The sequence below is a fragment of the Sesamum indicum genome, linkage group LG6 (assembly GCF_000512975.1).
Source record: "Sesamum indicum cultivar Zhongzhi No. 13 linkage group LG6, S_indicum_v1.0, whole genome shotgun sequence".
Lineage (NCBI taxonomy): Eukaryota > Viridiplantae > Streptophyta > Magnoliopsida > Lamiales > Pedaliaceae > Sesamum > Sesamum indicum.
The window spans coordinates 12,433,232-12,449,107 of record NC_026150.1 but is presented as its reverse complement, the minus strand read 5'-3'; the positions used below and the strand labels follow the sequence as shown (position 1 = coordinate 12,449,107).

General features: G+C 33.9%; 1 protein-coding gene across 3 annotated transcripts; it reads left to right on the top strand.

Moving 5' to 3' along the window:
* Nucleotides 3,733–12,241, top strand: LOC105164415 (RNA polymerase II subunit 5-mediating protein homolog). Of its 3 annotated transcripts, none has more exons than XM_020694160.1 (9): nt 3,733–3,985; nt 5,135–5,421; nt 5,511–5,541; nt 6,597–6,764; nt 7,823–7,886; nt 8,803–9,044; nt 9,178–9,214; nt 10,659–10,771; nt 11,518–12,241. In XM_020694160.1, the coding sequence occupies exons 2-9, from the start codon at nt 5,399–5,401 to the stop codon at nt 11,632–11,634; spliced, it is 795 nt and encodes a 264-aa protein (XP_020549819.1). In that variant the 5' UTR covers nt 3,733–3,985; nt 5,135–5,398; the 3' UTR covers nt 11,635–12,241. The 3 variants fall into 3 exon arrangements, with proteins under 3 accessions (XP_020549819.1, XP_020549818.1, XP_011081368.1); XM_020694159.1 differs by having other exon boundaries at nt 5,511–5,570; nt 11,518–12,174; XM_011083066.2 differs by having other exon boundaries at nt 5,511–5,570; nt 9,178–9,211; nt 11,518–12,157.

The window sequence follows — 15,876 nt, the reverse complement described above, 5'->3', positions numbered from 1 at the left end:
GCTTTTGAACCAAGCTCTCTCATGTGCCGTAAACAATTTCACGTGCCATTTTAAACTGTACCATGCTTTTTGGTATAGTATATCGTATCCTATATGGTGTTTCACAGTTTGGATGACATACTTTATTCCGTACGCGGAGTTGCATTTCACTTGTCCTAAAAGTAAAGAAGCAACATAAATCCTATCTAAATTACCATGTTCGAGTGATATTTGATTCAATATACATGTATGGTTCCCCCCATATTTTGTTATTATCCACCTTTCAATTTTTGGTTTCGAAATCCCTCGCAGCTCCAATCTACACCATATATCTGAAAAAAATAAATATGAATCAGTCGATTAATTTTATATGCTTATACTTATACATATATATATACACCTGGGCTGCTATGCTTACAGTACACTTTCTACTTGACCTTCGAACTCACAGCTACCCAATACTTGCGATGTGCATATGGTATCGAGTGATTTTTAACCGCCTCGATTAAAGCTTCTTTATTTTTGAAAAGCATTCACACATCAAGTCTGCCTTCGTTCTTTTCATAAAATCTTGCATACTTCATGTTTGATACATCAATGGAATCCACGGGTACCTACGGGAATGTTTGTTCGAAAAATGGTATAGAGCGGTAAAATATTTGCTGAGTAGTTCGATGTGGCATAACTAGTTTAGAGGACGATGATGTACCTTGTGCAAAATTTTCAGCCACGGCATTTATGTCAACATTGTGTGGTCCATCCTTCATGGAATTGGATAATCCACTTCATCCGGTTCAGAAGCAGCCTCTGAATCATTTGCAAAAATGTCCGCAAAAGGGTCTTCTGGCTCAGCTCGTTTTGTGCAAAATTTCCGATAGGGTCTTCTGCCTCAACATCATTTGGTATAAAATTGGAGGTGGAGGGAGTATGTGAGTGGGTGGGCTCTGTATAATTAAGTTCAATATTTTCGAGCCCTTGCGTAACAGAAACCATATTGGGAGTATAACACTCAGTATCATAATTCGATGTGCCTATGCCAAAATTGGTGTTAAAAGTACCTACACCAAAATTAGTGCTATACGTACCTGTCAAATTTTTGAAGCTGGAACATGAAGGGAATCCTTGGCTTGATAACAACGTCATGTATTCCCCCCATTGTTGACTCATCTGTGAGTTATCCTCTCCCCACTGTTGAGTCATATTTTGGTCGAAAGCTCCCCAATCTCGGTCCATTTGTGGATTATCTTCGTGGTCGATTTGTACAGATTCAACGTAAACTTCCATGAGTGGGAATCCACCTGCAAGATCGGTGGAAAATGACAACATATCGTCATCTTTAATTTATATAAATGTTTCCTTTATTCGACCGAGGTATTGGCACGAATATTTTGCAGATACTTTCAACGAATATTGGGAGCTATCAACACCATTTTTTTTATAGATCTTTGATAGAAATTGATTGTAGGTGTATGAACGAGGGATCCTCATTGCCTCAATGGGCGTCTGATATAACAGACCATCCATCGCTCGATAATTCACCACCAAAATACACAAAAATTTCAATGCGAGAAGATGAAGTAGACAGAATTAGCAAGTAACAAAAAAAAATTTCGTACTGTATTTGAAATGGCAAGGACGTGAATGAATTGCTGCTGCTTTAGCTATTTGAAGCAAGTCGTGGATGACATATTTGTATTATTCGTACAAATTTGAGCATGGTTACGGATTACTCCACTTTGCCCTGAACTTGGTGCGGAAAGACTATTTATGGGCCAAGTCCAAATGAACTACAATCGCTGGCTCCTAGTAGCACCATATGGTACTATTTGAAATTATCAGCACACATTCACCCGAACAGTACGGGGAACTATCCTGGTAATAAGAGAAATACTAGATGAGATGCAGGTGGGTCATGTAACTTATTTTTAATATTATACGTATATTTATACTGTGAATTAAATACATATTAATTTATATTTTTTTATTTATTACAGTTCATTTGGCAGCCATATGACATGAACTCGAATGTCATTATGCTTACGCCGCTGATTTGAATCCCTAGTTGTGGAGGTCATCATATTCATTGATAACGCAATAGTTGAAATGCATCGTATTGAACGGGTTCTTCGCCAATTCAGGATAAGGCAAAATATTTCAAAAGCGACGGATACCTGAGATATGAGCCTCCATCAGATCTCCAATAAAAATCACATGGGCACAGATTGGCACCTGCAATACATACAATATATCACTAGATAGCAAAGACGATATGACACAGTTGTACAGAGGCCACCCATTTCCAATAGAAGAGAAACAGAACAAGGTTATTGGGAATGGTAATACAACATAACAAGAAATTTCGTGTCGTCATCTACTGATAGACGTGTGGAAAGCGGGTACCAACCTGGAGAAACACCTATGTTGCAAGTTATGGTATGTTCTTATATAATATCAAATATTTTATTTTAGATATTTTTTTTACAACACAAGGCTCATTATTTTTCTACAATCTTCAGGCAGATGAGGTGAATGCCCTTGAAATTTTGTGTCGATCTAGACCACTAAATATTGAAGGATATAATCAATTGGTGGATAGATTTGAACACGGGTTACATATTATCAAGGAAGCCATAACCCAACAGCTACAACAAATTGTTTCTTCATCTGATGATGCTCCCAGAACATCCCACAGGCAAAGAAGAAGTTTTAGCCTAATGTCTATTGGTTCAGTTGAACGTCATGATATTGGGGTGGATATAGTTGATCCTTCTATAATTTATACACCTTAAGATTATTACGTGCCTCAACCACCTCAAGATTATTACATGCCTTAACCGCCTCAAGATGATTGGTTTCAATCGATTCCATATATGCCAAACCAAACACAAGATTATTCTTCACAAGTATATCTTGAACTTGGTCTTGGTATTAATCAACCATATGCACAAGGATACAATATTTCACCAATTTTATTTCCATCGTGTAGTGCATATCATGACAATGTGGAGTTTAGTTTTGCAACAACATCTAGTCGGTTAGGTGGTGATGAAAATGAGGCGCAAAATGTGAGCGAAGAAATAAGAAGACATCGGCGTCAACGCCATGACGCAATTGTGGAACGGGTGGACATTTTTTACTTTTGAAATTGTATACTTCATTGTATTTTTTATAATTGTATAAAAAATATACACTATTACATTTGTACATTTAATTGTAATTTTTTAAATTAATACAATTTTAATATTATGATTTTTTGAACTTTAATATGTTATTAATAATTAATTTTTATATAATTAGTTTATAAATAAAATTAACTAAATGAAACTAAAGAAAATAAAAAAAAGGCCAAGTCGTGATTTAAAATCACGATTTGAAAATCACGACACCAAATCGTGATTTCAAATCGCGACTTACAAATCACGACACCAAACCGCGATGACTTGGTTATTTTCTAAAAAAAAATATTATTTTTTAGTCGAGTCAAATGGCGACTCAACATATTAATATTAGTATATTATAATAAATTATATTAATATAATTTTTTTTGGGTAATAAATAAATAATTAACCCATTTTAGTCTCAACTCTCGAGTAATACATGTAAGTCGGTCTTTTCAATTTGCTCCTGGTTTTCGGTTATAATTACGTTTATGCCATTTAATGTAATCCTGGAGTATGAGAATTTAGAAGTCAAGTTTCAATTCACTTGAGATGTAAAATTGTGTGTATGAATGTATATAAAGAAACGAAACCAGAAAAAAAGGGTATAGGGACACGACGACAGACAGAGCTCTCTCGAATTTTATACATTTCTCTCTCTCTCTCTCTATTTTCTCGCTCTAATTTTCGATCGAGAACAGCAAGTGACAAGTTCAATCCTTTCTTTCCTGTAATCTAGGGTTCCCCATTTCACTCTCCTCGGATACAGCACACAAATCTGTGTGGACTTTTATTATTATTTTTTTACTTTTTGCGCGAGTTTGATTCGTTCTGTTCTCTGATCCGCGGTGAGTTCGAGTTTCTTAATCCTCTTAAATTTTGAATTTTGAGGTTTTCGCTTTTGGATGGAATTTGGCCTGATTTGGGGATTGGGGTTTGCGTGCTTTTGTTTGGGGATTTTATTATTTGTTCTAGTTATTTATTAATATATGATAAATAGTAGCCAGTGTGTTTAATAGTATCTATCAATTATAAACTATTTTTTCTTAATCATTCATCTTGAAGCATAAACTTTCAGATTTACTAATGGATCCCATTAGCAAGTCTAAACTATGCATGAGCTATGATAATGTCAAAGTTAGCTATACTCGACTGGTTGAAAATCCACTAAATTTATTTATATTAACAATCGACTAAATGAAATTTGATATTTAATCTCGATTGACTTATTACTGATTTATCGCAGGTCAAATAAATTTTTTCTAGTCAAAATAATCTTATAACTGTTAAGATATATCTCGTCACGTCTATCAATGTGAGAAGATGTATAAGGGTAATTTGACCATAAAAAGATTTATTTAACCTGCAAAAAATCAGTAATAAGTCAATCAATGATAAATATGAATTTTATTTATTTTTTTGTTAATATCAGCAAATTCAGTGAATTTTGATCAACAGAATGACTTATTTATTATACGAAAGCAAACTTCAAGGGTATTAAATGTAATTTTTCAGATCAAAGGGGATCTATGTGCAATTATACCGAACCTCATGGAAGGAAAGTGTATTATCCCTAATTAAAAAAATTCCTAATAGTTAAAAGCAATATAAAATGCTCTTCTATCATAAATTACAACTATTCTGTGTAGCATATTTATTTAAACTATAATTAATGTAATTTACTTTTTTAAAAATATATATTATAATAAAATTAACAAATAACATGAAAAGGATAGAAGTGAGTAGTTATTAAGAGAAAAGTGGGGGAAGAAAAAGAAACATGAAAGTTCAGAGAGGGAGAATTGAAAGTTGAGAATAGGGAAAACAAACTGCTAAAATAATTTAAAAAATAAAAAAAATGACAGATCATAAAAATTTAGACACGAAAAAGGTGCTCTCCAATTATAATTAGGTATAGATACCAAATACTCTTTAATATATTTTTTTCCCAATAAAAGCTAAAGAAGGATTTTTCAAGCTGTAGTAACCCTTTGCAGGACCCGTTGACAAAGCACTAGAAAGAAATCCTCCACCTAAACCCCAGAGTTCGAAGGCTGCATATGGTGCATTGAGGCTGAAAGAATCCATGGAGACGATGGGCACAGTGACGCCAATATCCTCCGTGTTCCCGGCTGAGGAAGCCCAGAAAGCTTCAAGGCGTGTGCAGGACACAATAGCTGAGCGCCAACAGCAACTCGATCAGCTCAAGGGTTTTATTGATGACAATATTAGCGTTATAAACCTCGTCCAGAAACTCCCTGATGAAACACACCACAATATCATGGTCAATATTGCATTTTGTTCTTGTCTTTGTATTAACTTATCCGCGTATGTATGTAAGTAATGGTGATTTTTTTTGCTATGGGTTGATAGGTTCCTTTTGGAAAGGCGGCGTTTTTTCCAGGTCGGTTGATTCACACCAATGAGTTTATGGTACCCCCTTTGGCTATATCCGCTAATTTCTTAATTTTTTATCATTCTTGTTATTGTTAATTTTATTTTTCCTTGACTTTATTTTCTCTATGGTGCATTTCTGTTACGTTTGATGGTCTTTTATGCAACTTTAATAGAGTATTCAGTGGTGGTTTTTACATGTGGATAATGCTGCTGTTTTCCTTTGTCCCAAATTTAAGTAGGTAAGCTATTAGGATTAACAGTTACTCTCATGGTGCTGTTAACTTTTGCTTATAATAGAAATATAGCTTTTCTTTGTTTAATTAGGGAGATGAAGAACTTATTAATATGATTGAGTGGATCTATTCCATTTCAAGATGTCTGTAAATAACTCCACTGTAGGGTGTTACCTATGTATGTGATCGAATTGAGATTTCGAGGAATGGTTTTACCTGAAATCTTTTCAAATGTTGAAACTTGAAATACCTCACTTAATTGTGGATCAAGAGAGCATATAATTGCTCTATGTTTGTTGTCACTAAATGACAAATGCCGTTTTAAAAAACTGAAGGTCAAGTGTCTCTCCGGTTACCTGATGATATGATTTGAGAAAGAGTAACCCAAATTTGTGCATTCTTTCTCTGTTCTGCAAGATTGATTTCTGATAATTTTTTAAATTATTAATCTTTTGTAAATTAATGTAGGTTTTCGTCCTTAACTATATAGTTTATGTTGTCTTTGAACTCTGTGTGTATGTCTGGTGTTGCCATACAGTAGTCTAATATGATTATCTGTTTTTGTTATTAAGACTTGGGCCATTGTTCAATGTTGTGGAGATGAACTTTGATGAGGTCATTTTATTTAAACCATTGTGGGTGCTTTGTAAACATGTTATAGTCTTTTGTCCTTGGCCAATGAATGCCAGTTAATCAAACACTTTGATTGGAGCACCAGGAAGTCTTCATAATAAAAATAATTGAGATACTCCTCATGCATATTTGAGTTGATGGTTTTTGATCAAGTATTTTCGTAGTTTGGTTTTCAGATATCCAAGCGTAACTGCAGGTCCTTTTAGGGGAAGGGTACTATGCTGAAAGAACTGCCAAGCAAACAGTTGATATTTTGAAAAGAAGAGGCAAGGCTCTGGAGACCCAAGTTGAATCTCTGAAGGCTATTATGCAGGACTTGGAGGCTGAGGCATCATTCTTTGATGCTACAGCTCAAGAGTCAGCGGTAAGCTTCTTGATTTGTAAGAGATCATTTCCCTTTTGTGTGAACTTGCACCGTTATAATTAGGATTTCTTAGTATGATTACGTGTTTTTCAGCTTGAAAATAATAGAAGTGAAAAACCAAGATGAATGGGTACTGATCATTTTCAAGTTAAGGCACATCTATCTGATAGTAAGCTTTAACTGGAGGCAACAAACCAAATGATGCTTTCATTTCTTGGGTTTTACCAATTGTATTCTTTTTGTTCATCACAATTCAAATATCTAACAGTTTGTTCTAGATTCTCTGTATTTTTCCTTGTTTTCTTAGTAGCTTGAAGACTTCCACTTGCTGTTACACTTTGTGTATAGCAAGGGCTATGTGATGCTTTGAGGTTCATTCTTTGGTGACACAATGATCTAGGTATGGGCTTTGTAGAAAACATGAACATTCGCTAGATGAAGATAGAGCTGAGAGCTGAAATGCATGAAATCTCCACCAGCCAACGTTGACATGCCATTGATGTTCATATTTTTGTCATGTTATGGATCGTTGATGCATCAAGTCATTTGATGTGCATAGTTGTGAAATAAACATCTAGTGAGTTGATATATTTTTCATTAGATAAAACATGGCCCCTGGGGCAAATTGTCTTTAGCTAGGGATTTTTTGGAGCTGGTCCTGCTGCATCAATGTGTTAGTACAATCAGACAAAGCCTTATGAACCTAACTTGTTTTCTTCGATTAAGAATTTCGTTGACACTTTATTTTCCTTTGAATATTTCCTCTATTGGTGTCCAGATATGTCTCTGAATTATACAATTTTTATTATATTATGGTTTAACTTGTAGATGCTAAGGGGAAAAATATTTAATAAATGGAGTGTACTTGTTAGTCAGGGACTCAGGTACTAAAGCAATTATGCACATTGCTAAACTTCCAGGCAGAGTCATTTGTTCATATATGGATTGGTGTTCCTGCTATCAATAGTCACGTAAAATCTGCTGTTTTTGCGAATTCTATTATTGTTATTATCCTTCATGTATCTTAGATACTTATACTTTTGATTGATGTTTGACAGGATGGTCTTGTAGAGATCAGGGAAGATTATGTTGAGGAAGCTTCCTCCAGGGCAGAAACAGCAGGCTAGTTTCTATTTAGTTTCTGGCGTTGCTTCATAGTGAATCTGTCAAGTTTGGTGATTAAAAAATAATTAATAAAATACATTTTTTGGAAAGAAATAGGAAGTACAACTGGTGTGTTCTTCCTGATCCTATCAAGAATGAGTTTGATATTTAGTTAATTTTATCATCTGTGAACAAGCAGAAAAGACAAAGACAGCTATCTGTTTTAAGAGTAAAACCTTAAATCTTTTTGATCCGATAGAGTTGTTAAATAGTAACTTAACGAGTAGTTAGTTTGTATTTTAATCATCATTGCAAAAGGTGAAGCAGATGTTAATAAATTGATGCACTTGTTCATCATTTTACTCTAATAACTCCATACTTAAGTAAGTGTGTGAATGCATAACGTTTCCAAAAAGTTGTGTTGTGGAGCTTGTTCATTGAACATGTTATTAGCTTTCAATGACTGAGGACTCAATGCTTTGACAGTTTTACTGATATAGTGTGTAATTTGTCCCAAACATAAAATATAATGGGTGGTAATGGAAACATGTTTCGCTTGTACTTTTTTAAATATGTCTGATTTCTGACATAAAATGATTCTATCCTTCTGCTTCTTACTTTGAAATTAGTAGGAAGAAAAACTGAAAAGGAATCGTTTTTGGAAAAAGCGGATTTGATGGTTGCAAAACACAATGGAGACATTGAGTTCTACATGGAAGTCTATTTGTCCATTTAATTCACATGTAATGCTTGCTGAAAAGGGAAACTAGATGGAAGGGGACATATGAGTTCATATTATGCTGCTCATGTTTGTGGTATAGAATCATCATTACTGTGTTTGCTCTAGGCTGGTAATTTAGGTTTGGGTTTGGCTGCATTTGATATTGTGTTTGAGATGATAATTCCTGACTGATTATTTCTTAAAAAACTGCAGGATACGGGAAACCTGATCCCACTTTTTCCCTTGAGAAGGATGCTAGAAAATTTTCTGTTGAAGATGAAGAATACAATCGTATATTTTCACGAATTGATGAGCTTGAAAAAGAAGAAGAAGAAGCTGAAAAAGGCAATGAATCCGACGAGGATGAGCGGATACAAAATGAGCCAGATAGTAATATCAGTGAAATGTCTACTCACCAAGAAGTTAGAAGTTCACCTGTACAAGTGGTTGATGTGGTATGGTTTTACTAAGCACTTTCCTTGCAATTTCTGTAGTTCACGCATGAGTTGTCTATGAACTTGCTTTGCTGAATCACTGGTGTTGGATTGTACAATTATAGTTAATATTTTTGTGTCCTCTATGATCCAGGCTAAAGCTCCAGAGGCACCAGCAGTATCTAAAGGTGGTACTGTCATTTGCTTTAATTCTGCTACATTTTATATCCTTGGTGCTGTGGTAATACCATGTTTTAATGTGCCTTATAAAATTGCGTTCCATGTGGTCTGCATTTTTGTTCTAGTGCCTTTTTGATTTTGAGATGCAGGTTTTTTCGTCAACTTGATTTTATTGTTATAGCATCATTATTTGATATTTTATATGAAAATCATTTTCTTTAAAAAATCATAATGGTATAGACAGTGTGGTTCCAAGAGCTGCATGTAAAATCAAATCGACATATGTTGAATATATTACTTCAGTGATTCACAACTGCTAAATTAGTAAGATGACAAATTATGCTTTCTAATTCACAATTGATTTTAACATGAGCTAAACAGAGCTGGAGGTAATATGAAGCTCCATTTGGTTCTGTTTCAAGGAGTTTTGGAAAATGAATTTGGGAATGTGAAGTATGGTTGATTTTACTCTTGGGAGAGGCATTTTCTACTGTAGATATGTTTTAATTTAAGCTTTTCTCATATTGGTGGTGCCACACAATCTTTTATGCTATTATGCTAGGGTTTAAAAGGGCAGTTTCGGCAATTTAATACAAAAATCTTGATGTAACCTAATGGAAGCTAATAGAATCAGTCCATTGTTTGATGCACATTAGTTTAAAGGCACTACCTTCAAGATACTGTTCGATTCTGTCTCGACGTTGTCATCGATATCATTATCTCTCCATTTTCTCTTCGTAAACTGTGTATAGTAAAAACTCTATAATTAATAACGTTGGGACCCACGTAATTTTATTAGTTTAAAGCGGTATTAATTAATTGATAAATTAATAATGTATTAATTTAAAGAGATTTTTTCCGATTCAATGAACCTACATTATTCTTCATGAATAAAACATATACATTGTATTGAATAATTGAATGATGTTCGTATATTAATACATCTCTCTGAAAGAAAAACAATAGAATCATATTTTACTAAATTGTACTTGTTATATTTGTAATTTTATAGGAGTATTGATTTGTAATATTGAAGGGACCATAAATTTATATAAAGGTCTTCCGGAAAATTATTATCTTATTAGTTTATTCAAAATTATTAATTTAGACCTTGTGCCCATGTCGGAGCCAAGAAAAATTACTATTTTATAGAAGCTATTAATTTTTATCGAATATTAATTTATAGAGGTTCTACTGAATTTGAAATATGATTATCACTTCGTCAAGTTTGAAAAACAAGAGAGGAACCAAGGTTGGATTTTGTTTGTCATTTTTAGTTTCTCTTATTAGTATATATGGAAGAATTTCTTTCCTCTTTATTAAAAAAGGGAAGGTGCACTGCATAGATATCGTCCTGGTTTAGCTTTATGCAAGTAATTTCGCATATTGACTGCCCATGTGGATTTCTTGATTTTTTTCATGACTCTTCTGACCCCAAAGTATCACCCCATCTAGATGGATCTTTGCATTGCGATTATCCACCACTAAACAGGAGTACAATGAGCAAGGCTCTGGAGCTACCTGAAGAAAAGAAGAAAGTTCAAGCTCCTCCTTCAACCAGTAACATGGTATATTCTGCCTCTTAAACTTGTGGTTTTGTGCTGTTTATTTTACATACTTGGCAAGCCAATTTCTATTTAAATGGCACATTCCTGATCTTAGTGTTGAATGGCATGGACCAGTGCAATTGTTCTTTCTAAGAATTTTAAGTTCCCATTGAAGCCGTGAATTCAACTTTCAATATGCCTTCTATAAGTTGAAGATGGAAAAGAGGTCTTGGGATGGCCAAAGGTCTTGCTGTGGGAGACCTTTACCCCTGACCTGACAATGTTTTGTAAAGAACCTGTGGTTATAGAATAGGTTATACCACCTCTACATATGCCAACAATGGTGTGACAACTAGATTTACATCAAAATCCGACATTCGTAGCTAAGTTACTGAATATATAGGTAGTAGAGAGACTAGTTCAGATCGATAGACAAAGCAAACTTTTGATGACACCAAATATTATTTCTTCAGTTATAATAAATTGGGATAATTACAATGCTCTCCGTCAAGGTTTTGTCAAATTAGGTGGACTCCCTGTAGTACAAGAGATAGGATGTTACACATCTAATTCATGTGCCTATTCTCTTCCATACCAGGCCTTGATGCCAAAGGCATATCGTCATTAAATCAATTACTGATATCAAGCAATATTTACATCTTCTTTAGTCTTTTAGTTGATTCACTGATAAAGCAACTTAGTTTAAGATGGATGTTTGCGCTCTATCATATTATTATTATCATTTTTTTTTCCCCTTATGGGAACAGGCTTTTACTGGTTCGATCGTGGAGCATGCTCATAATATTGGAATGAATATGCTGGAGCAGCAGACTGGTGCTCGTAGCTCAAAACCTGTTTCAAGGTTTAAGATGCAGAGGAAGTAGCCATAGATTTCATGTCTTGAAATTAGCCAGGATTTTGACAATCATTTTTCTTGACGCCCTCACCTGTCTACAAATTTGGGGTTCCAATTAGTCACTAGGCGTATACTTTCAACATTTGCATGTGATGGGATCAATAGCCCAAAAAAGCAGTGTTTTCCACTTCATCATGCATCTTTGACAATATTTTTGATGTAGTGACTGCATATGATTTTAGAATTTCTTGATACTAGAATGAGTGCTGGATGAGTTAACACTGCATTGCATATCATCTGCTACGTTTTTAGGATGAAAACAACTATGTTTCTTCTTTTCTTTTCGATAATTTGATGAAACCAACTACGCTGGTGGCGATCTTTCTGGCAATACTTTGGGTCTACAAAAATTTGATGAATGTGATAACTCAATGAAAGTGTGGAAATAGTGTAGAAAGTGACTGTTATATTCTTTCGCAGCTGAAGATCCTCATTTGTCATTGTGTATTACAACTTTGACTTCTCATTATTGTTAATTACTTGGAAATTCCTTTCTTTTGGAAGACCTTCAGATCACATGCTACGAACCAAACTACTGGAAACATTCTTGTTAGTTAATGTCATTTGGAACAAATGGAAAGGGGAGAATTTGGCCTGGCCTTTGTTGCTGCATCTGTTATTGCAACTAAATCAGAAAATGCATGTAAAGAGATATAATAAGTAAAGCAGTGAAGTATTCTATTCTATTTTCTACTTGATGGTTCTTGATGTACTTCGATATTTATTATAATTGTGTTTTTTAAAATTAGTAGACTCATTTACGATAAAAGTCGTGCTATTAAGAGAAAATCGTGAGTTCCAAGAGAGAAGTTGTTGTCTATCATGAGATGATAGCGATTTCTTAGGCGTTTTGATGTGTTGTGCTCCCCGGAGTTTGTGGCCACTATGGGTTTCGAATACGATCTATGTTGATCGACTGGAGAAACATATTTGAAATATTAAGCATAGATGTCTTATTTAGTATGTGAATTGATGATCATTCCATGCTCTAAACTAAGATTGAGAAATGGCTGATGGAACAATAGTATCTGTATGGCATTCGGTAGCCTTAAGGTTAATGTTATTTTTATCTATTCACTAGTGTCATGAACTGTTGCTAGACAGCCACCCATGCAACGGGTGCTCTAGCGCAAAATATTTGCCAATTAAATTGTGTTTTGACACAAGTCTAAGTTTAATTGAGGGTGAACTTACAGAGTCACGCAAAACACCACACAAGGAAGTAGTAGAATTAATTTTAGAAGGAATGAATTGATTTAAAGAGTTTAAATTAATTCGAGAGATTAAATAATATGATTATTTAAATGGGATAACTCATGTGATGGGAAGCTCAAGATTTAATTAGTGAGATTAATTAAATTTGGGTTAGGTTTAATTGATTTGATAAGATCAATTTTAATCTAACCGGATGAATAATTAATAAGATCAATTAATTAGAGTTTTTACTTGGTAATTTAATGAGATTAAGTAAATTGGATTAGGCTTAATTATTTGATGGATTAATTAATTGGGCTATGAGTAGGATTTATATAAGATCAAATAAATTCCATTTGGACTTTAAGAATGGATTGCATTAACTCTATGGAGGCCCAAGCCTATTGGTTTAATTTATTTTATGAAATAAACCCAATAGGATATATATGTATGTCTATGTAGCCTTAACTTGAATATATATATATATATATATATATAGGGTGAATAACAATTTATTCCCTTGTAATATTGAAAATGAGCACATTACTCCTAAAAATAATATACCAATTTATCTCCCTATATTTTTTAAAATGAGCAATTTACCTTCTTATACAGGGTGGTAAATTGCTTCATTTTAAAAATCATAGGGGGGTAAATTGTTATATTTTAAAAAATATAGGGAGGTAAATCGCTATATATTTTTTCATGAGGGGGTAGTTTGCATTTTTCTCTATATCTATATGTAGCCTTAACTTGAATATATGTATATATATATATATATATATATATATATAATGGATTTTGAGGATGAGGGAGTTATTCCTTGAGTACTTATGGTACTAGTACGTAGTGTACTATAGGAACATGCATTGTATCTAGTTTTGACTTGACATGCAATATATACATTAATACATACAACAGGTACACTAGATGTCTCTTGTGTGTATGTATAGTGGTATAGACTTGTGTATATGTTATTTGTCTATGATACAAAAGACAACACTCCTCTCACAACTTATCATACTTACCTATCTTCTCCTTCTCATTTCTCTCTATTTCTTGTTCGTTTTGAACTAGTTTCAGGTTAGAGTAAGGTCCTCTTGAATTTGATATACTAAGTTAATAGTAAATCAAATCTCTTATACTACATATATTTTACCTTTAGTAAGGTTTGGTGTAGACCACCTTATGGTGTATTGTGTGTTTGACGTAGAGAAGATCTCGTTAATCTTTGCGTGAGCACACGATTGAAGGAGAAAAGTTTGAAGAAAGTCTTCAAATCGAAAAGGTAAAATTTTGTGATTATATTTCCGTCAATATTATGTTACAATAGCCATTTGTTTATTTCAAACTTGTTTTATGCTTGTTGTGTGCCAAATGCCTGAGATTGAGGGATTGATTCCCTTTTCGGTTAGAATTTAAATATTTTTTATTTCATGCTTTCGTTGCATTCCTGACAAGTCCCAGGCCATACAGATTCTTTTAGTGGTATCAGACCACAGTTTGGCACTCGTGGCTATTGTTTCATGCTTTACGTGATGTAGATGGTTGTTTTAATTTTGATTAAAGCATGATATACATATTTTTTTTTTATGTTTGATTATGTGATAAAATATGTTGTGTTGCATTTTAATTTTTGGATATTATATGATGTTTTAAAAAGGTTTTAAAGAATTTTTAGGATTTAGTTTTTGTTTGTTCAAGTCATAAAAGGAAAGGAAGGATAAACAAAAATGTATGTGGCCAAGTGGTGGAGGAACCTACAACCTAGGTTCGAAACTTGGGTGTTGCAGTAGTAGGAAATATTTGCGCCCAGCGCGTGCAGGCGCTGCACACAACAGAATACTTGTATGACTCTTTAGATTCACTTTTTATTAGACTTGAGTTTGTAAATAATTTATTAAATTAAATTAAATTAAATTAATTATTTCTATAACTAGAAATAACCCACTATCATTGGTAGCCATCTAGCGACGGTCCATGGAAGTAGACTAAGTGAATAGCGTTATGAACATTCAAGCTCGAGTTCCATACGGGTGCTGTCAAACATCTCCCGGCCTAAGTCTAGGGTACAGAATTCGGGAGTCGGTTCTCATCTTTGACTAAGCATCATACTCGAGATGTGTTTACTGTGCTGATTGATATATGAGATTTCACTGTCACATACTAATAGGGGACATATTCTTTCTTAAAATCCATCGTCCTCGCTACATATTCCAACTGCACTGGACAAAGCTTATAACGATCATATCTCACGATACATTCACCACTTGCCATATCCAAGATATAGTCTTCGTATGTATACGATTGCCATGGTTTCTCAAGTTCGAGGACTAATCTCGTTTTATTGGAGCCAAAAATTTCAGGCATACCAACCAAACCTCTAAGGTTTTATATGATGATTCTCGCGAGTCAATTTATTTAATCAACTACCTTGCCAACTAACCCATTAAAATTGTATAGGCGACCTACGTCTCCTGTTGATGGAACACGACACTACAATACTTAGAGCAAGCCTCTATAGGACTCTTGATGCCCTGTCTCGAGGTCCTCGCTTGGAATGTTTCAGATTGACCTTCAAGAGTTGGTTTCAAAGCTGTCAACCTATGCGCAACCCTACTCCACGGGTTTAACCTTTTGATATATGGGCATTTGTTGTGACATTGAAACGTAGTACAATGTAAGTATTAAGCACAACAATCACATGAGCCAATGATAAATGATTTATCTAGATAATATTGCATTTATAAAGATCGATGAATAGAAGTCAATCCATTTGACTTTCTGACCACCTATTCTAACAAAATTTTATTTTAAATGCGCTTTGTAACAGTTGTGTGAAAAAAACCGTTTCAAAATTTTAAATTCTCACAAAATATTGAATTTTACGCCAAATATATTTTGATTTGGACGGTCTTTATAACGATTTTTTTAACATTAACCGCTACAAATATGAATTTTTTATTTTTTGATATACCGATTCGATCCGAGCTCTCTTATTGAATTGCTCATTCAA

Bases quoted from the DNA above. Each gene is read 5' to 3' on its own strand.
- LOC105164415 (XM_020694159.1), top strand. From the start codon at position 5,224: ATGGAGACGATGGGCACAGTGACGCCAATATCCTCCGTGTTCCCGGCT. The intron at 5,422-5,510 runs GTCAATATTGCA...ATGGGTTGATAG, and splicing joins AAACACACCACAATATCATG to GTTCCTTTTGGAAAGGCGGC. The intron at 9,045-9,177 runs GTATGGTTTTAC...TCTATGATCCAG, and splicing joins CTGTACAAGTGGTTGATGTG to GCTAAAGCTCCAGAGGCACC.